Below are 24,723 nucleotides of genomic sequence, written 5' to 3' on the forward strand. Positions count from 1 at the left end.
ATATCTATTTCTTCTTTGCATACTTGGATAATTCCAATAATTATTAACCAATTAACCAATTGATTGTCAACCAAAGGCATTTCTCCTATAGATTATATTCTAAAAAGTGTTTAGCAGCAAGTAGATGTTGTTATATGATATATTAAGTGTGTTTTTAGAAACTTTGTTGCTTTTAAGCTTTTTGTATTCACATTTGATTCTACTTTTTGGCCTAGCAGTGTGTCAATCATAGCACCTACCATATACTCATTTCTAAGTAGTGAGATATTCCTCTGTTGCCAGGGGACTTAGACTATATATGTCAAATTATTTGATATTGCCCTTTACTTAATGTTTAGTGTATTTAAAATATAGTAATTTGATGGTCTAATGCTAATATGCCTCTTTAAAAATATTTTTTTTTAAGTCTACAAATAGAAGAAAGATTTTCATTCTACTGTACTGTCAGTCATCTGTCTGACTCAGGCAGGGGAAGGATATGTGAGGAAGAATTTTGTGCCAAATAAAACTCCACTTTCCCAGGTTGAAGACATCATAGGCTCCTTTATTCCTGTCTTCCCTGCCTAGATTTTCTGTAGATGGGGAAATGGGTGTGGTGTGGTGGTTGATGAGGGCATATCTGTACTGACACCTTAAAAGATTTTGGCCCCAGTTGCTACCAACCTCCTTTAAAATAAACACCCCTCTCTGTTGAGCTCCATGATCCATCTTGACACAGCAGGATAAGTCCAAATCAACAACTTCTGCAATATTGTACATTTTATGTCTAGTATCTACCATACAACATGCACAATAGTGTATCTAGATTTTCCTACTAAATATTATATCATAAGAATTTTTCCATGTTAATGCAAATGCATTGCAAACCTTTGTTTTATTTATTTAAAAGTCCTTTCAGCATCTGTCCCAAAGTTTACTGAGTTTAAGTTTTACTGCTATTAGACATGTTTACTTGTTAAACTTTTATACTTGATTTCTTCAGGTCACTTAGAATAGAATTTGAGTTAGGCTTTCCTCCTCATAAATATCATTGTATTAAACTACTTTGTACAGAACATTTCTGTGATGATATTTAAAATACTTAAAATAATTTCTGAGCTGTAGTTATTAGTTTTTTTGATAAAAATACTAATGAGTCTCTTGTTGCACATTAACAGATAGCTTTCCAAAAGGTTGACTAGTTTACTCAACTAATAAAGTTTACTAGTAAATTAGTAAAACTAATAAAGTTTCTGATGCTGGAAAGGATGCACATGTCTGTTTGTCCTCTGCATTATAACCATTGTCTTAAAAAAATATACTGGTTTGAAAAGCAAGAGATGGTATGAATTTTTATAAATTCATATATCTTTGGTTATTAGTGGCAATGAAGCATTGTCTATGTTTATTAATTATAGTTATTCTTCTGGAAATACTTTTTCATTGTTTTACCCACCCCAATATATGGTAGTTATTGATTTTTCTTATCAGTTTGAATGCTATGATAAATGTGCTAAACCTAACCTGTCTTGGTTAATACCAATTTTTATTTTATTGGAATGACTGTGCTTTAGATTATTTCTTTTCAACATAATTGTTAAATTAAAAGACATATACTTTGTAAGAGAAACTGCTATTTCCTTTTTATTAATTGAAATATAATTGACATACAACACTGTATTAGTTTTATATATACAGCATAATGATTTCAGTGTGTCAACTTTTTTTTTTGGCTTTATATTTTTGGTCAACAAATCTCTTTTACACAGCAAATTTACAGGACGTGATTTTGCCTGAAAAGTCCCAGAGAGAAGATGCACCCCTTAGACTGTCAATTACAGATTATTCCTTTCCTGCTTGGGTAATCAGGCAGATACCCCTTTGGCCACACTTTCTATTTTCAACTTCCGCTAAACTCAGAAAAGAGTTTAGAAAAGATGACTATGAGTCATTGCATCACTGAGATGTTCGAAAGCTACACGTAAGACATCCCACTGGTCCCTGTAATATTGAAAAGAGTGCTTGAAAGTTATGTCCGACTTTAGATTGTGACTATACAGTATGAAAGCTGTTGCCCTCACCATGCCCTGGGCTGCCAAGGCCGATAATCAAACTAACCAGCTGCCTGAACAAAGCTGATCTGTGGACTGCTCAAACACAAATGATAGTATGTGTGACTAAGACAGGATATTACAAGAAAATACCTCTTTATGCTTCTAAATTAAAGTTACATTCTCTAATTTTAATGTTAATTGCATAGCAATTAATAAATGCATTTCAAAACAAGTGTTATTAATGCAAAGTGTTGCACCATCTATAAACCAGATTGAATTCTCTTAATACAGTATTTTAAGACTTTATTATAATATTAAACTTTAGTCCCAAATATTTACTTCTGACCCCTGACTAAATTTTCATTAGCGTACTTATAAGCCATGAAGACTTTGTGCCCATTGGGAGTTTATTCAAATCCCTGAACCAAACAGTTTTATAAAAACCTACTATCTAAGGGAGACTTCACAAGACGAGATTCTTTCTTTTGGCTCCAATAAAAATTTAATATCTTAATTGTGATGAAGATAATCTTTTGTGGGAGGAAAATAACATGTATGTGCTGAAATATTATTCGTGTGTGTATATGTCAATATCTATTAATCAGTATGATATTTGCCAACAATAATAAAACATCATACATTTTTGACAACCAGGGGATTTGTACATCTAAATACTTGGAAGCAGCTAGTTATTGTACCTGGCTTTTTGTACATACAGAACATAATGAGAATTAGAAAAATCATATAAGCAGCTATGGGCCCAGCTCTGTCATAAATTACTTTACAAGTTAGGATCTATCATTTCTGCTATCTAGGCCCAAAATATTTACTTGAACGATGTGAATGGGAAGAGGGATGGGCTCATCTCAGAAGGCGATTCTATCAGTTTTCCAAACATCCCTCACAGGTCCTTCTGAGCCAGTGCGTCACTCACCCGGCTCAGCCTGACTAGGCCAATCCTGTCACCAAGTTCAATCATTTTAAAGTTACCAAAGTCATTAAATAGAAGAGCCCATTTGCATTGCAGCCAACAGTGGTAGTACCCATCTTCAAAGCTTAATATTCACCATACAATGTAAATTGATTGCAAAGTAGCATTTTTTAAATGACCACATATAGAAAAATGTTTGAACTAATCCATTCAGTCAATCCTGTGAGATAAAGTCAGACATTAAACAGATGAATGGGACAGAACTTATTCTCCTGAAGAATAACATTTTAGTGATGTGTGTAATTCCCCTACCTAGCCTGTAAGTTTTCCAGGAACAAGAATATGTTATCTTACTGAGAATCTCCAATTTATTTTTCAGTATTAAGAATATATTGGGATGGAAATATATGCTTCTTTAGATAACATTTTTAAAATTAATCTTCCATTGCTCTCCTAAGCAATGTAACCACCTGTTCCTATGTGCTTAATTATTATATTTGGATCATATAAATACATCTGACATTTCTGCCATCAAAATAGTCATGTTGAAAAAAATCTGAAAACGTAATTTATACTGCCCATGCTGATGTATATTGTAGTAGAAAATTAATTCCTGGAGATGAAGCTATCCCCTGAAAATGTATGTTTGCTTAAAGACTGATCTTCACATGAGCCATTTTTTGTACCAGAGTGAAGGTTGAGGGTTCATAGACTTCCCCCAAAAAATATCCAAATACAAATTTTTGTGTTTTCAGTTGCTTCAGTCATTTCATCATCAGGTTGTTTATATTGAGAAATGCAGCTCGTGTGATTACAGGACAATAGTATGGATGCAAGGAGGGTGCACAGCCAGCTCCTAGGGAATTCACACATGAGGCATCCAGCTACTAAGTATGAAATCTTTTTTGTTAATTAAGGTATCATTGATATGCAATCTTATGCTCAGATTTCACATAAGCAACATTATGGTTACTACATTGCCCCTATTATCAAGTCCCAACCACATAGCTCATTACAGTCACTGTCCATCAGCATAGTAAGATTCTATAGAGTCACTACTTGTCTTCTCTGTGTTATTCTTCCTTCCCCATCCCCTCCCTACATTATGTGTGCTAATAATAATGCCCCTTAATCCCCTTATCCCTCCCTTCCCACCCAGTTCCCGAGGTTCCTTTCTCTTTGGTAACTGTTAGTCCATTCTTGGGTTCTGTGAGTCTGCTGCTGTTTCGTTCCTTCAGTTTTTGCTTTGTTGTTATCTAAGTATGAAGTCTTGTATTGCAGGGAAATATTTACAGCCCTGCCTCCTCTCTGAAGGGCAGCAGGCCCTCAGGCACATTTACTCAAGGTTAAAAATGTGATGTCAACCTAGAAGGTCCAAAAGTCCCACATGCCAAAGAATTCCCTGTGGCTTAGAAAGTTAACTTTACTCAGGCAACAAGTTAAAATCTGGCTTCAGGCTGTAACTTCAGGGAATAGGAGCCATTGGTCAGATGTTTCTTAAACTGCCAGGCTCCATTGGCCAACACATGGTATCCTAAACAGAGATGCCATCCCAGAAGACCAGATCCCAAATCACCCATTTGCAGAGAGCTGTAGTACTGTGTTTAGATTCACAGCAAGACATAAAGGAAGTGATGTCATAGAGGTTCAGGACCTGTGATGTGGATGGTGGGTGGTTGGGGGAGAAAAATGCATGCAGGAAACCAGTCAGGAGCTTTAAAATGTTGATAAAATGAAACATTGTATACGAAGAGGATGGGGACGTCTTGGGACTTTGGGAGAAGCACTGAAGTCTCTGCCCACTTCCTCTTCTTATTCCAAGGGAACAAAGGAACCAAATGGCCATGGGGAACCACAGCGCCGTCACTGAGTTCATCCTCCTGGGGCTGTCTGCAGACCCCCACATCCAAGCCCTGCTCTTTGTGCTGTTCCTTGTGATTTACCTCCAGACCCTGCTGGGGAACCTGACGCTACTGCTGGTGATCAGGGCTGATTCCCGCCTCCACACGCCATGTACTTCTTTCTGAGTCACCTCTCTTCCCTGTATCTTTGTTTCTCTTCGGCTACAGTGCCCAAGCTGCTGGAGAACCTCCTGTCTCAGAGGACAACCATCTCTGTCCAGGGCTGCCTGGCTCAAGTCTTCTTTGTGTTTGACTCGGGGAGCACGGAAGCCTTCCTGCTCTCAGTGATGGCCTATGACCGCTACGTTGCCATCTGCCACCCTCTGCTCTATAGCCAGAAGATAACCAACAAGTTCTGTAATGGGCTAGTGTGGGGCTCCTGGGGCCTGGGATTTCTGGACGCACTCATCAACATCCTTCCAGCTATGAGCTTGGACTTCTGTAAGGATCAGTCCATCCCCCACTACAGCTGTGAGCTGCCCTCTCTCTTACCTTTGTCCTGCTCTGATTTATCTACCAACTTTACTATTTTGCTTTGCTCCAGTCTCCTGAAAGGGCTTGTAACCTGTGTCCTACTTGTCTTTTCCGATACACTTATTGTCTCCACCATACTGAGCATCAGCTCCTCCTCAGGTAGAAGCAAGGCCTTCACCACCTGCTCCTCCCACCTCACTGCTGTCCTCCTGTTTTATGGCTCAGCTTTCCTTCGCTATTTCACACCAACCTCAGGTTCACCCCTGGAGTTAGTGTTCTCTGTCCTGTATGGTGTGGTCACTCCCTTAGTGAATCCCCTCATCTACAGCTTGAAGAACAATGAGGTGAAAGCAGCTGTGAAAAGAACGTTTATAAAATGTCTCCAATATTCTGGTAGCTGACCATAATCAGAGGATGCTGGAGAATTAGTTTACTAGAGCAAGATGTTCTGGTAACTTGACAGTAAGTGTACTTTCTGATTGCTTCTAATATTGGATCCAAGAAAGGAATCTTAGAAATTCATAGTGCTACCCAGATGGCGATGAGAGCAATAACAAGAATGTAAGAGAGGAATGCTTATTTTCCTTTCTGAGCAGTGTTTCATCATAACACTGGTCCATGTTTATTTTTCTATTCAGGTTATTAATATTTAGGTTATTTACAGTTACTGGTTATTACAAATAAACTTATATGAATATTCATGTATAGAATTTTGTGTGAATATGTTTTCACTTCTTGAGAGTATATACCTAGGAGGGGATTTGCTGTAGCATGTTGTAAATAAAAGTGTAACTTAGTACAATTGTTTTTCCAATCTGTTTTCCGGAATGTCTGTACCATCTTACATTCTCACCAGAACTATATGAAGGATTCGGTTACTCTGCAGCATTGCCCATATTGGTATTATATTTTTTAAATTAATTGTAGCCATTCTTAATTAAGTGTGCCGTTTTTGTAGTTAGAAATAAACTATACCACAAAAATAGAATACATGTGAAAACTGATGAAATAAGAATAATATTAATAGTTTTGATTCACTGTCACTTTCCTGTGCTTAATAACTGCTCTCTGACGTTGTAGAAAAATATCATTTAAGAAAGCTAGGTGAATGGTGCCAAGGTGCTTTCTGTATTATTTTTGCAAAGTTTTTGATTTCTAAATTCTTTTCGGAATAAAACACTTAAAAATATTTTAAAAACTATGGACTCTAGGTGACTATTATGCATCCTTTAGGTTCATCATGTAACAAATGTGCTTGTCTGTTGGCATCTGTAGATAACGGGAGAGGCTGTGCCTGTGCGGAGGCAGGGTGTATATAGGAAATCTCTGTACCTTTCTCTGAATTTTGCTTTGAGTATAAAATATTGTTTTCTAAAAAAGTCTTAAAATGTTATCATATAGAGTAAAAATAAAGGATGAAAACAATTAACAATGTATCTCAAACTAAAAGTTGGAACGAGTATATTAATATTAGACAAATTCAGCTTCAGAAGAAGGTATATTATCAGTGATCTACAGGGAGATAACATAGATATAGAGGAATTATTATATCACAAAGACACAAGAATCCTAAACATAGAAAAATCACAAACGAGTGGTGCTTATTTTATAAAACTTGCTAAAATATGCCAAAACAGGAAGAAATAAATTGGCTAATATTTTCTCAAAGAATCAAAACTGGAAAATAGATTAAATATAAAATAAAATGTTGTGATAAGCCTGTTCTTGTTTGTATTACATGAAATTGAATGTAGCCAGTCTACCTATTTCAGAACCAGATACACCAATGTTTTCCACCCCCATATCCCAGAGATGCAGAAGCCATGTAGGAAGAGATTCTGATGGCTTCTGCTGAAACCAGATGCTCATGTCCACCAGCTCATTGTGGGTATAAGGCCAGAGCATGGAGTGCTCCTCAACCTGGGGAAGGAGCTGCACCTCCCCCTGAAGAGACCACGGTTGTTGAATGTTTATTTGATTAACTTCACCTGGGTGGGTCTTCAATAGAGGAGAGGCTGGTGCCTCCTCTGTCAACAGTTCTGCTCTTGGCTCCACCTCCTCATACTCACCCCAATTCTTTCCTACCATGTCTGGGGCTGAAGGCACCTCTCCTTCCTTCACCTCCCCTTTGGCCTCCTCAACGCAGATTCTCGTGCTGCCTCCCCGCTCACTGCTGATGTGTCTTCCTGTAGTGCAACATGACTTCTGAATAACTGTCTCTCTTAAGGGTACCCAGCTCCTCCAAGCAGCCCCCAAGTTTGTCTCTCTCCTTGATATCCCTTTCCACTACCTTGAGATACAAACATCCCACAATCCCAGCTGCTACATGGCCGCTCAGAACCTCTAAGCAATCTTCTATCTCACTGAGGGCTAATTCCACAGCTTCTGGTGTTTCCACACTTACCCAATTCTGAGGAAGAGCCCACCCATCTATGAGGTGTGTTACCCTAGACCAGTTTTCCACAAGGGGATCTCCAAGTTGAAGCCCCACAGATAGGAGGCCCTTGGGTAAAGCTGCACCTCCTAACAGAGCAGCCACTGGGGCTTCCACCATCCACAGAGGGGTTTCTGGGTGTCTTTGCATAATCTCTAGGGGCAGCCTGCCCAAGCATTGCACCCATGAAAACTGATATGGGGTTCAGAGGACCTGCCGACTCATTCCTGGTATAACTCGGGGGAAAAATATGTTCCCAGCCTGAGACAAATTACCTTTGAAACCAAAATCATTCAAAGGGAGATATAAAGTGGGAGAAACCACTTTATTGTTTACAAGTAGTTGTCCACTTCTGCTCGCCTGTGTCTCTTGCCACCTGCTGCAAAACGGCCCCACCTAACCTCTCCAGTCCAGATATGCTCTCACTCCCCCTTGTAATTACCTATTGATATAGACAAGGACTACTTCTCTCCACCCATTTGAAACACCTATTGATATGGAGATGCACTAAGGCCAGGTGAGAGATTCTGGAAATATTGTATTTTTACCCACACCAAAAAACTTAGAAAAATGAATCAATGTAATTTAATATAACACTTAGTAAGCAGTAGCAGATGTCGTCTTATAGATGCTGAAAAATCCTTGACCTTCAACACCAATTCATGATTTAAAGATAAAACATATGTTCAGTAAACTATTGATAGAAAACCACCCCGCTATTTCATGAAGGCTATTTGTAAGAAAACTTTGGTTAATATAATACTTGATTGTGAAGCATTGAAATAAGAGCAAGAGTAGAATTGTACCACTGCCAGTTCCATTCAGCATTGTCCTGGCATCTATATTTAGTTCAATAAAGAAAGAAAAAGAAGTTGAGAGCATTAAAGTGAAAAAGAAAAAAGTAAAAACTGGTTTTAATTTACTGATGACTTTATTGAGTATCCAGAAAATCCAAAGAAGTTTACAAACTATTAGAACTACTTAGTAAATGTACCAAGGTCAAGGAATTCAAAGGCAATATATGCAAAATGCTTGAGGAGGAAAGCCTATTAAAATGGTGGAGTAAGGACCTCCTAAAATTCTCTTTCATAAAAACAAAGAGGATAGGCAAAACTTGTCAAAATCAACTCTTTCAAAACCCTGGAAATTAACCAAAGGTTTGAAGCTATTCTTGTAATATTTAATGAAGAAAATTGGCAGAATATCGGTAAGAAGAGAGACATTTGTGGTGTTTTGATTTGCCCTATTCTCATCTAACCCTTTGCAGCTCTGCAGTAGATGTGAAAAGTGACATCCCTTATTATGGTAAAATTCAGCAGGCCAGCAACCTGTGGAGTTGGAGGAATGGGGTTGGCTCTCCTTCAGAGACCCACCCAGACCCCCACTGTGGTCAACAGTCATTATTTTATCTGTGTGGTGATTCCCTGAAATATCCCACTTGCAATGCTTTGTGGCTGAGTGTGAATAGTATATTCCTTGGGAATGTCTGTTGATGAACGTCAGAGGCAATTAGGAAACATCACAGCTGCCTAAGGCAATGGATAACAGCTGGGGAAAACAATAGGCTAATCAAAAGCTTAAAAGGAGGAGTTGGGGAATGAGATATCCAGAGTGGGCTTTGAAAAGCACCAATGTTGCTTGGAATATAGAAGTTCACATACATTCATAGGTCTGTGCATATAACCGAGGCTGTGTATATGCTGTGGAAATGATTATCTCAGTAAAGGAGGTGATTAAAACTTTCTTCTTTAAGAAAACGTCCTCTTGTTGAATTGTTCCTAGATGATTTGTTCAGCTTCTGAAAATTCAAGGAGGTGGTGGGAAGGGAATTCTGTAGAATGTGATTTGAGGGCACTGGGTGGGAAAAGGGTACAAGAAAGGGGAGGAGGAAGGAACCTGTGTGTCTCCCAATGTGGACCCAAGGTTCTGTGCCCAGTGCTACTCGTCCATCTGTGTTTTTGACCAGTGTTATCCAGTAGAACTTCCTGTAATCATGGAAATGTTCTACATGTGGCCTGTACAGTAAAGTCACCACCAGTTGTGTGGAGCCTCTTGAGTACTTGAAATATATCTAATTCAAATGAGTAGTTGAAAATTTCATTTTATTTAATTTCAATTATTTTTCACTGAAATGAACACATGAGGCTAATGGCTACCATGTTGGGCAATGCAGCTCAAGACCAGAGGTTGGCAAATTTCTTCTGTAAAGGGCCAGATAGTAAATACTTTAGACTTTGAGATCTATACAGGTCCTGTTATCTCTACTCAGCTCTGCCATTTTTCTGCAAAGGCAACCACACACAGTAGGTAAATGAATGAGCTTGGCAGCATTCTTACACAACTTTATTCACAAAGCACAGGCAGTGAGCCAGATTTGGTCCATGGCCAGTTTGCCAGCCTTTGCCCTAACCATCTGTAGGTAGAATTGTAATATTTCCAGAATATCTTGCCTGGATTAGTCCATCTATGTATCAACAGGTGTTCCTCAGGTGTGAAGAATAGTTTATCTCCATATCAAAGGATAATTACTTCAGCAACCGAGGGTAGGAGGAGGTCTTGCTTGCTTTTGTCGGAGCAGGAAAGTGACAGCCCTGGACTGCAGTTTATAACTAATAAATAGGTTTTAAACTTTATTCTCCCTTTGACTGATTTTGGTTTTAGAGGTATTTTGCACCGGGATTTCCTCTCTCCCGAGTTACACCATCCAGATCCATAGTGCCCTTGGATATCAGATGCCTTGTGTGCCCTTATTCCACTGGTCAGGTCTCTTTACATTAACTGTGTCCTCAGAGTATTTCTTTTGCTTTCTTATCAATTCATATAGGATCTTTGTTTGATTTTTTTTTTCAGGAAATTTCTGGTCGGCACCAGTGAGGTAATCTGTCACATGGCCCTTTTCATTCCCCACCTCCAGAAAGACAAGGTAATCTCTTTATTTACATGGTTTCCTTTAAGGGAAGGTGACGTTGCCTGAAACGTTTCCTTTTCTTTTGTTAATAACTTCTTGCCCCATCCTCCTTCCTATAAAAATCTTCCATTTTGTTCAGCTCCTCCGTGCTCACCTCTGTTAGCTGGATAGGATGCGCCCCATTTGTGAATTGCTTAGTAACAATTACATCTTTAAATGTACTTGATTGAACTTTGTCTTTTAACACAATTCCTTTAAAGGTTTTTTCAGTTTTGTATTTGATTAAGCAGATTTAGAAATTATGGAGCAGTAGTGTTTTGAGATTTCAAGTTCACTACTTTGCTGGAAATAATCTTTGTGATACACAATGGCACTAGCCTCCATCAGATCCCGTCAGTTTAAAACTGTAACTGACTTCTGTCTCTCATTTGTCATAAGCATCTCAAAATGGATGAACTCTTAGGCAGAAAAACAGACATGACTGGGTGGTGAGAGAATAAAGCCAGTAGAGCCCACTAAAAGGGACTCAAAGAATTAACCAGATAAACCAGAGATCCAGATAAGACCCACAGAGTTAATGACTTAATTGGTTGAAGTTTCAAAGGCCAGGAGTGACTTGGAATGTCCAGATAATCCCCAGATAAAGAAAAGTATCAGAGCTCCTTGCATGTCTTCCTTGTACCAACAAGATCATGCCATTGAAAAATCCACTTAGCCTACAAAAAGTCCCATCTTATTCTTTAACTTCTTCTGTATGCAGTTCTTCCTCTTCTTCTAGCCCCTTAATCAAGTAACTTTGTAACCAGGGCAGGAGACAGATCTTAGAGGTGTAAATAAGCCTATGGAGACAAAGAATGCTTAAGTCCAAACCAACACAGTCAGTTAAATAACCTTATTCTTAAAACAAAACTTCAAAGGATTATAAATACCTGTATAAGCCATGCCTTCTGCAGACTCCTACCCAAAAAGGCCCTGTCAAACCTCAGACCCTAAAGATCTCAGTCACCTTTGCTCTCTGAGGTTGCCCGCACTCCCCTTTCTTCATGTGTGTTACTCTCCCTATTCTACTCCAGCTAAACAGGGAGGGGCTGCTGGGAGCTCTGATTTGGGCTTGCAAGATCTCACCACCTGGGTGACCCAGACAAGACTGAAGCTGTAAGATCATGCTCTTTCATAGCCTGCCTGAAAATCTCCTTTCTTTGTGTTTGGGAAATTTTCAGAACATAATCTCACTTCATCCATTGCTCTGTGGCTCTCCCAAATCCTGGTGTGGTAGGACTCAGTTCCCATGCTGTGCAGATTCAGGTGAGCACTGGATGCTAGATGACCCTGGATTTAGGAGTTGGCGAGGGATTTGCCCAATGCAGAGCAGGAGTTCAATGAGCTTCCCTTTCTTGCTTTTGTCTACCTTGACTCTAGGCTGCTCCTCCCTTGGTGTGTATTCAAATAAAACTTTCTCTCTTCTTCACTACTCCGTCTCTGCCTTTCAATTCTTTGTTGCAGTGGGGAGAATAAACTCAATCCATAGCAGAACTCAACTCCTTAGTTTTATCTTCCTTTCACACAGCCCTAGTTCAGAACTTCATTATTTCAGAATTAAGTTATAGGCATCATCCTTGTCAATCTCCTTGCCCACAGGTCTGCTCCACTCAAATCTGTCTTCTATGCTTGTGATACAATGTTATCTAGAAAAATGCCCATGTTCTTCAAACTTTAAATCCTTATTCTTTACTTATTCCGGTCCTTACCAGAAATTTCCTGAAAAAAAATCAAAGATCTTAAATTGATAAGGAAAGTAAGTTACTTAGCATGACATATACAACCACAGAAAATCAACCTCAGTGTATGTCTAGAGCCTCATATCTAATTGATTTCAGTTTCAAATTACTAAATTCAGGAATCATGATTCTTCATCTATTAAAACTTTGTTAAAATTGCGCATGTGGCTGCTCATCTTCAACATGTTGGATAAGCAGTGTCTCTGTCCGCATCAATACTGCCATTTGCACACTGCCCTTTCAGTATGTAGCATGCTTCTTCACTCCTGCCCTGCCACACATATGATCCTCATTGTACTGTTATAATCTCTGTAGGCCAGGGACTCTGCCATAATCATTGTCATAATTGTGTTTGTAGCTCATTCTGGGCACTCAAAATGCCCTTTGCTGTATAGATGCCCAGGAAGGTATCCTGGCACCAGAGGACTTAAGAAAAGTAATTTCTTTCACATACATGAGTCAGAAAATACCTCTTTATGTTTCTAAATTAAAGTTAAGTTCTCTAATTTTAAAGCCAATTGGGTAGCTATTAATAAATGCCCATAAAAACAAGTGCTATTAAGGTAAAACGCTACACCATCTACAACCCAGATTTAATTCTCTTAATACCATATTTAACATTCTATTTCAATATAAAACTGTAGTCTCTAATATTTACTTATGACCCTTGACTAAGTTCTTATTAGCATATTTTTAAGCCATGAAGACAGTGTGCTCATTGGGAGCTTATTCAAGTCCCCAAATCAAACAGTTTTATAAACGCTACTATCTTAGGGAGATGTCACAAGTTCAGATTCTTATTCTTGTTTCTCCAGTAAAAATTTAATGTCTCAACTGTGATGAAAATAGCTTTTGCGTGAGGAAGATAACATATGTGCTGAAAAATTGTGTGTGTTTGTATGTGTATATCTATATCGATATGTATTTTTATCTTTTGCATGTTCTCTCTTTATTCTGTTTCAAATATTTACCTACTATTTCCAATTACTCTATTGTCATTCAGCATGATCTTTGCCAACAGCAATAGAGCATCATAATTTGAAACTAGCTTTATAATGTAAGTGTATTAGAGAATTATAAATCTAAATACTTAGAGGCAGCTAATTACTGTACCTGGCTCTTTACACATAAAGAACATAATGAGAATTAAAAAAATCATGTAAGAAAATGTGGTCCTAGCTCTATCATAAATTATAAGTTAGAACCAGTCATTTCTTCAGTCTAGACCCAAGATATGTACTTGAGTGACCAGAACAGGAAATGGGAAGGGCTCACTCAGAAGGAGATTGTGTCAGTTTTCCAAACATCCCTCACAGGTCCTTATGAGCCAGTGTGTCACTCACCCGGCTCAGCTGGATGAGGCAAATCCTGTCACCAAGTTCAGTCATTTGAAAGTTTTCAAAACCATTAGATAGGAGATCTCATTTGCAAAGCAGCCTACAAAGGTAGTACCCATCTTCAAAGCTGAATATGCACCATATAATGTAAATTGATAGCAAGATAGCATTTTTTAAAGGACCACCTATAGAAAAATGTTTGAACTAATCCATTCAGTCAATACAGTGAGATAAAGTCAGACATTTAACAGATGAATGGGATAGAATTCATTCTCCTGAAGAATAACATTTTAGTGATCTGGGTCAGTAAATTTAGTGATCTGCCTAGACAGTAAATTTTCCAGGTACAAGCATATGTTATCTTACTGAGAATCTCCAGTTTATTTTATAGGACTAAGAATATATTGGGAAGGAAACATATGCTTTTTTAGTTAACATTAAAAAAAATTTTTCCCATTGTTTTCTTAAGTAATGAAGCCACTTAGTCCTGTGTGTGTTAATTATTTGAATCATAACAACACGTTTTGACATTTCTGCTCTCAAATAGTCATGACAAAAAAAATCTAAAAATGTAATTTATGCTGCCCATGAAGATGCATTTTTTTTAGATGGTAATTCATTCCTGAAGATAAGGCTTTTCCTGGAAAGGTGTGTTAGCTTAAAGGCTGGTTTCCCACCTGCCCTTTTCAGCATCAGAGGGTAGGTTGAGGGTACACAGACTTCTCCCATAAAATATTTATGCACAGATTTCTGTGTTATCCATTGCTTCAGTCACTTGCATCAAGCTGTTTATATTCAGAAATGCAGCTCATGTGACCACAGGACAATCATATGGATGTGAGGAGGGTGCACAGCCAGCACCTAGGGAATTCACACGTGGGGCATCCAGCTACTAAGTATGAGATCTTGTATCACAGGGAAATTCTTCCAGCCCCGCCACCTCTCTGAAGGGCAATGGTCCTCAGGAACGTTTACCCAAGGTTAAAACTGTGATGTCAACCCAGAAGCTCCAAAAGTCCCCCATGCCAAAGAACTCCCTGTGGGTTAGAAAGTTAATTTTACACAGGCATTGAATTGGATCTGACTTCAGGCTGTGACTCCAGGGAGCAGATGTCATTGGCAAGATGTCTCTGAAATGCCAGGCTCCAGTGGCCAACACATGGCCACCTAAACAGAGATGCCATCCCAAAAGTCTAGATCCTAAAGTACTCATTTGCAGAGAGCTGTAGCACTTTATTTAGATTCACAGTGAGAAATAAATGCAGAGACGTCTGCAAGGCAGGACCTAGGATCAGGTGAGAGGAATCTGCACTCCCAGGGTGGAGACTGGCCTGTGGAGAGGTATTGGGGGGATGAGGATGAGGGAGATTTTTCCCCGAGTATATCCAGAGTTTGGCCATGGTGTTTTCTTGCACATTTGTGGTTTTCTATAGGAAAGAAAATAATCTGTGCTGTTTTTAGAAGAACTGGCTCCCTTATGTGTGAAGAATTAGTGGCCTGAGACAAGTTCATCTGGGGCAGGAGAGAGACAAGTTCATCTGGGGCAGGAGAGAGAAATGGATGTCTTCTGCACTAGAAAAATAGTTAACTCGGTGGTTCTGATATTTCTCTGAAGGTTTTTCCTTCCTTGTTCCCAGCTTTTTCGGGCTCTGTTCTTCTCTCCTCTTCAGGTCTCCTCCTGACCTCTAAAGGTATGTACATTCACCAAGAATCTCCTTCCCTCCGTGACTCCTGATGCCCATATCTCTCTGCCTCAGCACACGGCTGCCTTCAATCAGATGGGATTCTGTGCTCATCTGCCCAGGAAGAGCATGTCTCCTTCCTGAGTGACATTGAGCATTGGCAACAGGGACTCTTTGTTTTCTGTGCAAAAGCTTCCTGGCCTGAGGCCCTGGATGATCAGGCAGAGTGAAATTCCTTTGGCTTAATCTTCCATTCTTAGTAGAAGAGGGGAGAACATGTAAGAACCAATAGTGGGTTTGTGTTGGCCCAGGTTTATCCTATTTTCTGAGACCCAGAATCTAATGTTATTGAAAACCACTACTGCCGACCTGAACCATGGACTCTGCCGAGGGAGGAGGTGGAGGGACCAGGAAAGAGGGTAAGAGCCACTGCAGGTTTGCGGGGTGGGAAATCGACTGCATGTAACTTTGTCTTCCCTACTCTATTAGCACCAGCTTCCTCGCATTTCTCCTCTTTATTGATCCCTGCCCCCAGGATCATAGGAATGCACACCGCACCCCTGGAAGCCCCCATTCTGGTCGATCTGTCCAGTCCTTCCTGGGAGAAGAGATGTTCTCACTTTCCTTAGCCTCCAGACCTCAGTCTGCTATTAATTCACTCACTCAATCACTAATTAACAATTTCTGGGTCAATAGCAATTTTTGAGTTAAGTGGATGAAGGAGCAAACACTTGTTATATTTCCTTTTTTCAAAAAGGAAACCTCACTGCCTGATGCCTTGGGAAACATACACATCTTCTGCACATGAAGGAGTTACCTGTGAACCCATATAAACGTGCTGTGTCTCCAAGTGTTGTTCCAATTTTTCTTTAGGGCCACACTTATTTTAATAGGACGAACCTCTAGTGGCTGAATTTTAGCCATTGCCAATGGCGATTATTCTGGGTGAGCCTCATTTGGGATGGTGGAGAGGCCATTGGAGGAGTGTCGGGAGTTCTGACAGGAGAAAGAAGTTAACCTTAGATGATGGAGGCTCTTAAAAATCAAGCAGCAAGTTCAAAATTATTCCATGGGCAGGGACTGAGAGGTATTTTGACATCCATGGGCAGGGACTGAGGGCATAGAGACATCACATAAATGCAAAACCAACTAAGGTGTGAAGTTAGATTTCTTTCAGGCACCTCCAATATTCTCACCTCTAAAATAGACAATCTCTTTCATTGCAGTCGAATTCCTGTGCACTTATCCACACATACTATAGCACACACTGGCATCTCAATCTGATTCTGAGAATTAAAACTGACAATATATATAACTGCCATAATAATTTCAAAAATGATGAAATCTAAGCAAACACAATTTGCTCTTCACACTAATTAGATATGGAGAGACACTGAATAAATAATTGAATGAGGGATAACAGCAGAGAAGGGGTGAGGGCAGCCACTCTCAGAAGTACACTAGAGTGTGTGAAAGATGGTGGAGCTAAGGGCAGCAGGCCCAGTTGAAGAAGGTGGAGAAGATGGGCATAGCTTTAAGAGCAGATAATGAGAGTACCTCAAATATAGGAGGACAGATAATAGGGGTTCATGACCTGTGAGGTGGATGGAGTGATGGTTGGGGGAGAAAAAATACCTGAGGGAGCAAGTGAGGATTTTAAAATCTTAAAACAAAACATTGTATAGGGAGAGGATGGGCCTGTCTTGGGACTTTGGCAGAGGCACTGAAGGCTCTGCCCAATTCCTGTTCTTATTCCAAAGGAACAAAGGAACTGAATGGCTCTGGGGAACCACAGCACCATCACGGAGTTCATCCTCCAGGGGCTGTCTGCAGACCCCCGTGTACAGCGCCTGCTCTTTGCGCTGTTCCTAATGATTTACCTCCAGACCCTGCTGGGGAACCTGACGCTGCTGCTGGTGATCAGGGCTGATTCCCACCTCCGCACCCCCATGTACTTCTTCCTGAGTCACCTCTCTTCCCTGGATCTTTGTTTCTCTTCGGCTACAGTGCCCAAGCTGCTGGAGAACCTCCTGTCTCAGAGGAAAACCATCTCTGTCCAGGGTTGCCTGGCTCAAGTCTTCTTTGTGTTTGACTCTGGGGGCACTGAAGCCTGCCTGCTCTCAGTGATGGCCTATGACCGCTACGTTGCCATCTGCCACCCTCTGCTCTATGGCCAGAAGATAACCAACAAGCTCTGTAATGGGCTAGTGTGGGGCTCCTGGGGCCTGGGATTTCTGGACGCACTCATCAACATCGTTCCAGCTATGAGCTTGGACTTCTGTAAGGATCAGTCCATCCCCCACTACAGCTGTGAGCTGCCCTCTCTCTTCCCTCTGTCCTGCTCTGATGTCTCCACCAACTTTACTATTCAGCTCTGCTCCAGCCTCCTGCATGGGCTTGTAACCTGTGTCCTAATTGTCTGTTCCTATACTCCTATTGTCTCCACTATCCTGAGCATCAGCTCCTCCTCAGGTAGAAGCAAGGCCTTCTCCACCTGCTCCTCCCACCTCACTGCTGTTCTCCTGTTTTATGGCTCAGCTTTCCTTCGCTATTTCACACCAACCTCAGGTTCACCCCTGGAGTTAGTGTTCTCTGTCCAGTACAGTGTGGTCCCTCCCTTAGTGAATCCCCTCATCTACAGCTTGAAGAACAATGAGGTGAAAGCAGCTGTGAGAAGGACCTTTAGAAAATATCGCCAATATTTCAGGAGCTGACCATAGTCAGAGGATGGCAGAGAATTAGTTTACTACAGCAAGATGTTCTGGTAACTTGACAGTAAGTGTTCTTCCTAATTGCTTTAGACATTGGATGCAGAACTGAATCTTAGAAATTCATAGAGCTACTCAGGTATTGATGAGACCAATATGAAGAATGAGAGAGAGGAATGCTTCTTTTCCTTACTGAGTTGTGTTCCATCTTAAGGCTTTCCTATGTTTTGTATATGTATTACCAGATTGGGAACAGTATCAGGTTGTTTACAGTTACTGGCTATTACAATTAAAACTGTTACAAATGTACATGTGCAGGTTTTTGTGTGAACATAAGTTTTCACTTCATGAGAGCATACACGCAGGAGAGGATTTACTGTGGCACATTGTAAATGTTAGTTTAACTTAATAAAAATGTTTTTTCCAATCTCTTTTCCAGAATGTCTATACCATTTTACATTCCTACCTTAAATATATGAGGGATTCATTTACTCTGCAACATTAACCATACTGTTATTGTAGTTTTCATTAATTTTAGCCATTCCTAATATTGTAGTGATTGTAGTTAAAAATAAACACACCTCAAGAGAAGACTACATGTATAAAGTAGTAAAATCAGAATATGCTTAATGGTTTTGTGTCACTGTCACTCTCCTAGCTTTGATAACTGTGCTCTGACTGTGTAGAATAGTATCATTTAGGAGACCTAGGTGAATAGTACACAGGCACTTTCTGTATTATTTTTGCAAAATTTTTTTATTTAAAAATAGTTTTCAGAACATTTTTCGAAAATGTCAAAAAATATGTTAAAAGCTATGGACCCTGGGTGAGTATAAAGTGACATTATAGGTTCATCCTGTAACAAATGTACCATCTGTTGGGGCTGTAGGTAACGTGAGAGGCTGTGTCTGTGTGGATGCAGGGTATATATGGGAAATAACTGTCCCTCTTCCCAATGTTACTGTGAAACTAATATTTTTTTTTCTAAAAAGGTCTTTACAAAAAAATATATTATCACATGGAGTAAAAATAAAGGATGAAAAGAATTAACAATGCAACTCAGTAAAACAAGTTGGAATGAGAAAATAAGTATTAGAGAAATTCGGTTTTAGAAGAAGATATATTATTAGTGATCATCAGGGAGATAGTGTAGGTATAAAGGACTCACTACATCATAAAGACATAAGAATCCTAAACATAGAGAAATCACAAGTGAATAGTGCTAATTTTATAAAACCTGCTCAAACATGCCAATAAAAGGAATAGATAAATTGGGTAAAATCTCAAAGAATGAAAACTGGAAAATAGATTAAAAATAAACAAAATGCTGAAGTAAGACTGTACATGTTTATCTTATGTGAAATTCTAAAGTTTGTCAATTATACATATTAACAAAGTGTTTTGAAAGAAGAATTGATATTGACAAAAGTCAACCATGATTATGATTGATAAAAATCGTCCATAATGATGATGATTTTCAGACAAATATCTTGTAGGAGAAAAATCTGAGTTTTGCAGAAGGTAGTTTGAAGGTAATGGGTAGGCACAGGAAGAGGAACAGAGTGGGGTGTGGATAGGCGCCCAGGGACTCTGCACACCTGCTCCAGCACCCGGAGTCTGCATCACGCTGAGTTCTGGTGATGAGCGGGGCTGGACACCAGGGGCAGCCGGAGCCGTCTGGGAGGCTGAGACTCCAGCTGCTTGAGGCAGACAGGCATACTCTGCTGGTCCTGATGGCACCCGAAACCCAGGCAGCAGTTTGAGAGACTTGGCAGCAGAGGGAAGGGTGCCAGAAGGGCGAGCGTTGGATGGAGCTCCCTCCTCAGGAGAAAGAGCAGGTGGATGATACCTCCCCCGCCCTCCCGTGGCCAAAAGGTCGGGCACCCTCTTGAGGACCCAGGTGCTCCCTCCCACTCACTGGTGGCTCAGCCCCGAGTTGCTTCCCTGGCACTGCTGTCATGGCAGCTTACCCAGCCCAGCAGTGTCAGACTTTGCTTTCTGGTCGGCAGAGGAAGGCTCTCCCAGCCTTCTTAGCCCTGTCTCAACACAACACCGGACACACCTGCAGGAGGCAGCTTGGAGAGCTCCTTCCTCCCTGTGGGTGGCCAAGCCCGGTGCCGCGCACCTTGCTGCCTCTAGTGGGCGCCCATGTGACTTGCTGCAGCAGCCGCAGACCACTTTGTGACTTGTGTTTACCTGCTTGTTCTGCAACTGTGCCAAAATCCTTTGCTATTCCTGAATAAACTCATCTTACTAGTAAAAAGACTGGCCATTTTATTTTGAAGGTGGACAGTATACTCATTTCTCTTCATATATAAATAGGAATGAAATTCAGAACAAATATGCTATGGCAAAACACAGGCAGGCATGAAGATTTTTTTTAAAAAAGGAAAATCAGCTCTTTTTAAGTTTTAGAAAGAAATTTAAGGAGGGTTGTCTTGAACAGAAAGTTCTCTTGGAGAAGACCAAGAGTTTGAGGCCATGGAGATGCCTCATCATACATTTAGACGTGATTTGGTAGACAGTGCCAAAAATTTTACAGAAGTGGTTGAACCAATTTACCAACCCAACGCCAATGTGTGTGAGTCCAATTATATTGTTCCCTATCAAGACTTGAAGACTTTGACTCATTAAAATTTTAAACTTTTGGGATTTTTTCATTTATATAAAACTCAAGAACAGCAAAAGGGGTAGTTTCCCATCTTTCGGTTCTGTTTGTGTTGTCTAAGAGAATGTTCCTAGAACTGAGTAAAGCCAGGTTAGAAATGCCTGGAGGTTCTTAGCGCTTGTGGGGAGGCGGGGGCAGGTGGGGGCGTGAGCTTCCCCCTGACATCACTTCTTCCCAAACCAAGTTTAAGGCTGGACCGACCCTTGTGGGGGGCAAGATGCCCTTCAGCAGCAACCATCAGAAATCATTGAAAAAAATAAACTTTTTTATTACTTCCAAGACTAGAAATTACACAGCACCCTGGGGCCACACATCGAGGTTGGGTTAGGGTGTGGTCTGTTTAATTGGGATGGAGGGTGGGGAGCGTAGGGTTTCCAGGGTTTATTCTTTATTGGTAAATTTAAAACAGAACAGCAGGATTTTAAAGGAGGGAAGAGCTAAAAAATAAATATGTCCTAAAAGGTCGGTTACTGAAATCAACCAAGATTTCTAAAAATTGGGAGCCTCAGTGCTGGGCCGAGACCTGGCTCTTTCTGTAGCTGAGTGGCTGGCAAGGTGGGTCTTGGAGATTTTAGTCTTTAAAGTGGATGCCTCTTCATAATGGGCCCCTTGGCAATCAAAGCTTAAGTCAGGCCCTTCATTACAAAATGAAAAAAGAATGCCCCAACTGTCAGGCTTACACTGCAACCAGGCTGAGGAGGAAATCAGTGAATGAGGACTGCAGAGCACACAGACTGAAGGAACCTGACTCACTGGGGTTTCTCCTGAGCTGCTCAGCCGACTCTGCAAACATCTACCTCCAGCCTAGGCTGATTTTTCTAATGTTTTCTGTTAAAGTTTACCACATTTTTGTCACTTGAACATGAATGCACGCTTAATAAGTATATCCTATATTAATTTTTAAGTATCTTTTATGTCATCTACTTCATTTTTGTTGTGTTGTTTATATGGGCTCTAGGTATTCATTATTTATTGTTAGTTTGAATCCTGAGGATTTGATATTGCTCTTGCAAAAGCAGGAAAATACATATTTTTTATTTGTTCAATTAGTGTTTATTCAATTTTTGTTATATAGAAACTACTTATTTTATGAATATTATAAGATTGGATATCATAAAAGTCTCTTGGAGTACTAATCATTTTTCATTTCAGATAGAATATTCAGACGTTGCTGTTAGATAATTATATCATTGCCAATATTTGTAGTGTTAAAAAGAAAGACACAGGCCCACCATGATGTCACTCCTGCTAGGCCAGGTCACCAAATTGGGGCTTAATACTGTCGAGAAGGCAGAAACAAGAAAACTAATTGGATATTTTCAGTTTAATTCTTAGAGAAACGGCAGGCCTTGAGAGGAGCTGGAAACCACCTGGAAAAGACCCTGAGAATATCCATGGGGCTCGAGTTCTGCTAAACAAGAGATGGAAATTATTGCACATGCATCCTGCCCACATCCCAGGAGAAATGCGCTTGGCTAAAGACTGATTACTATAAAACCGCAAAACTTTCTTCTTGTGGCTGTAGTCTCTCTGAATCAGCCCTACACTATTGAAGTCTTCTATTAAATCTTGCTGTCATCAATCTGGACTCCTACATTTCTTTGGCTTTCTTGACCTAACAACTAACCTAATGGCAGTTTCAACCTCCTCCCGGAAATGTAGTCAGTCAGGAATTTTCTGATCAGCATTGATAAAATAATCTGTCATATGTGTCCTCTCCATCCCCAAAGGAAGATGAGCACATCCACCTAATGGGACCTTTATCGTTGCATCCTCACACAGACAGCTTTGGAATGGGTGTGGCATGATCTTTTAGGACACTAAGTAGGTGTGTCCAAGCCACACTGCTTGATGTATTGATAAATGTAACCTCTACTCAGCATGTATCCTCCGGTCTAGGAAAGTATTTAAGATTTCCCAAATGAAGGGGCTTTGGAGCATTTCGCCAAAACTCCTCCCAGGTAAGTTCACTGGCTGTAACCCTCAGAAAGACTACGAATAAACTCTATGTTTCTTAAGTATAAGAGTTGTGCTGATATCAGTCGACAGTAGATTTTTCTTTCCACAACCAAAATTTAAATTTCATATCTTACCCTCATCTTACTGTATTTTGGAGAAATTACGTAGTTCTGTTAAGTAACTTGGGTGACGGCATTTGTCTGTGGCTATTTACTTTAACTGCAATTCCTCCAATAGGATTTTATCATGAAGCATGTGGCTGAATATTGATTAATGTTAAATATTTTTTATGAAATACAGGGGGACTTTCTGAAGATTTTATTATTAAAGTGGTCCGGTAGACATTTTTGTGAATTTAATTCTCTGTTTTTGAGAAATCAGATCATCTGTGTATCTCACCTTTTCACCATAATTTTTTTGTTGTCTCATCAATGTACTTACAGAGGAATGTCTCCACATTTGTTTCCAATCAACAGAATGGAGGTCTAATATAAATACCTTGACATTTATTGAAGCAAGAACAAAGACTGGGGTGCTCATGGAAGCCCGGGATCTTTTGTGCACCCTACTTGACACTGTGGAGTAGGAGGGTGAGTGAACATAAGAGGAAATTCAATCTTGCAATTTTATTGAATAAATGCATCTTAGTTCACCACCTAAGGTATTGCAAATATTTCTCCAATGAACTTTTCACAGCTGTCCATACCTCCTTGTTCTTTAGGCTGTAGATGAGGGGATTCAGCATGGGTGTGACCACACTGTACTGCAGATAAGAGAGCAAATCCAGGGAGGAACCAGAGGGAGGCAGGAGATAGCTGATCAAACCCGAGCCAAAGAACAGGATCACTGCAATGAAGTGGAAGAGCAGGTGGATAAGGCCTTGCTCCTGCCTGTGGTGGAGCTGATGCTCAGGATGTTGCATATTATATGGGCATAGGAAAAGAAGATTGGGAGGAAGTTTCCAAGCCTAAGTAGTAGAGAAGAGAAGGACAAGATGCTGACATTCATAGATACATCAGAGCAAGACAGAGGGAAGAGGGAGAGCAACTCACAGATGTAGTGGTGGATGGTGTGGGCATCACAGAAGTCGAGGTCAACACCCAAGAGCACTTTGACAAGTGCATTGAGAGAGGCCAGGCTCCAGGAGCCCCACACCACCCTAACACAGAGCTGATTGCTCATCACCTGGTCATAGAGCAGAGGGTGCAGATGGTGGCATAGCGGTCATAGGCCATCACTGAGAGCAGGCAGGCTTCATTTCCTGCAGTGAGAAACACAAAGAAGACCAGGGCCAGGCAGCCCTCCACTGAGATGGTTTACTTCTCTGACAGCCGGTCCTTCAGCAGCTTTGGCACAGTGACAGAGGAGAAGCAGAGGTCCAGGAATGACAGATTGCTCAGGAAGAAGTACATGGGCGTGTGGAGGCGGGAATCGGCCCTGATCAGCAGCAGCGTCAGGTTCCCGGTCAGGGTCAGGAGGTAAATCCCGAGGAAGAGCACAAAGAGCAGGGACTGGACGAGGGGGTCGTCAGACAGCCCCGTGAGAACAAACTCGGAGATGGTACTGTGGTTCCTCAAGGCCATTCGTGAGGATGCTTCCCTGGAATAAGATAAAAACAGGATGAGATCACCTGTCTCCTTTAGAGCATCACCCGTCTTCTCACACATCCCCTGCCCTGTCTGGAGGCTGTGCTGAGACACTCAAAGTCACTCTCACTGAATATGAGGATGATGTTTTATTATGGTTTGTCAGTTGCTATCTTGGATTACAGTCTTCACACGCTTATGGATTCCCATTCCTTTTCTACAGGAATGTCACTGGGGAAATAAATTCATCTGGCTCACCTATATATTCATGGTAGTTCATTTTCATCTGGATTTTACTATAGTTTATTCTTATAGTCATTTGGT

At 40.5% G+C, this 24,723-nt stretch overlaps 1 protein-coding gene and 2 pseudogenes across 1 annotated transcript; 2 read left to right on the plus strand and 1 right to left on the minus strand.

The window, feature by feature from the left end:
• Nucleotides 1-4,802: 4,802 nt before the first annotated feature.
• On the plus strand, nucleotides 4,803-5,740 carry LOC118907723 (olfactory receptor 8S1-like; annotated as a pseudogene).
• Nucleotides 5,741-17,253: 11,513 nt separating this feature from the next.
• LOC118907725 (olfactory receptor 8S1-like) lies at nucleotides 17,254-18,192 on the plus strand. Its single transcript, XM_036876668.2, has one exon. The coding sequence runs from the start codon at nucleotides 17,254-17,256 to the stop codon at nucleotides 18,190-18,192; it is 939 nt and encodes a 312-aa protein (XP_036732563.2).
• A 5,270-nt stretch (nucleotides 18,193-23,462) lies between these two features.
• On the minus strand, nucleotides 23,463-24,396 carry LOC118907727 (olfactory receptor 8S1-like; annotated as a pseudogene).
• Nucleotides 24,397-24,723: the final 327 nt, after the last annotated feature.

The sequence above is a fragment of the Manis pentadactyla genome, chromosome 10, assembly GCF_030020395.1.
Source record: "Manis pentadactyla isolate mManPen7 chromosome 10, mManPen7.hap1, whole genome shotgun sequence".
Lineage (NCBI taxonomy): Eukaryota > Metazoa > Chordata > Mammalia > Pholidota > Manidae > Manis > Manis pentadactyla.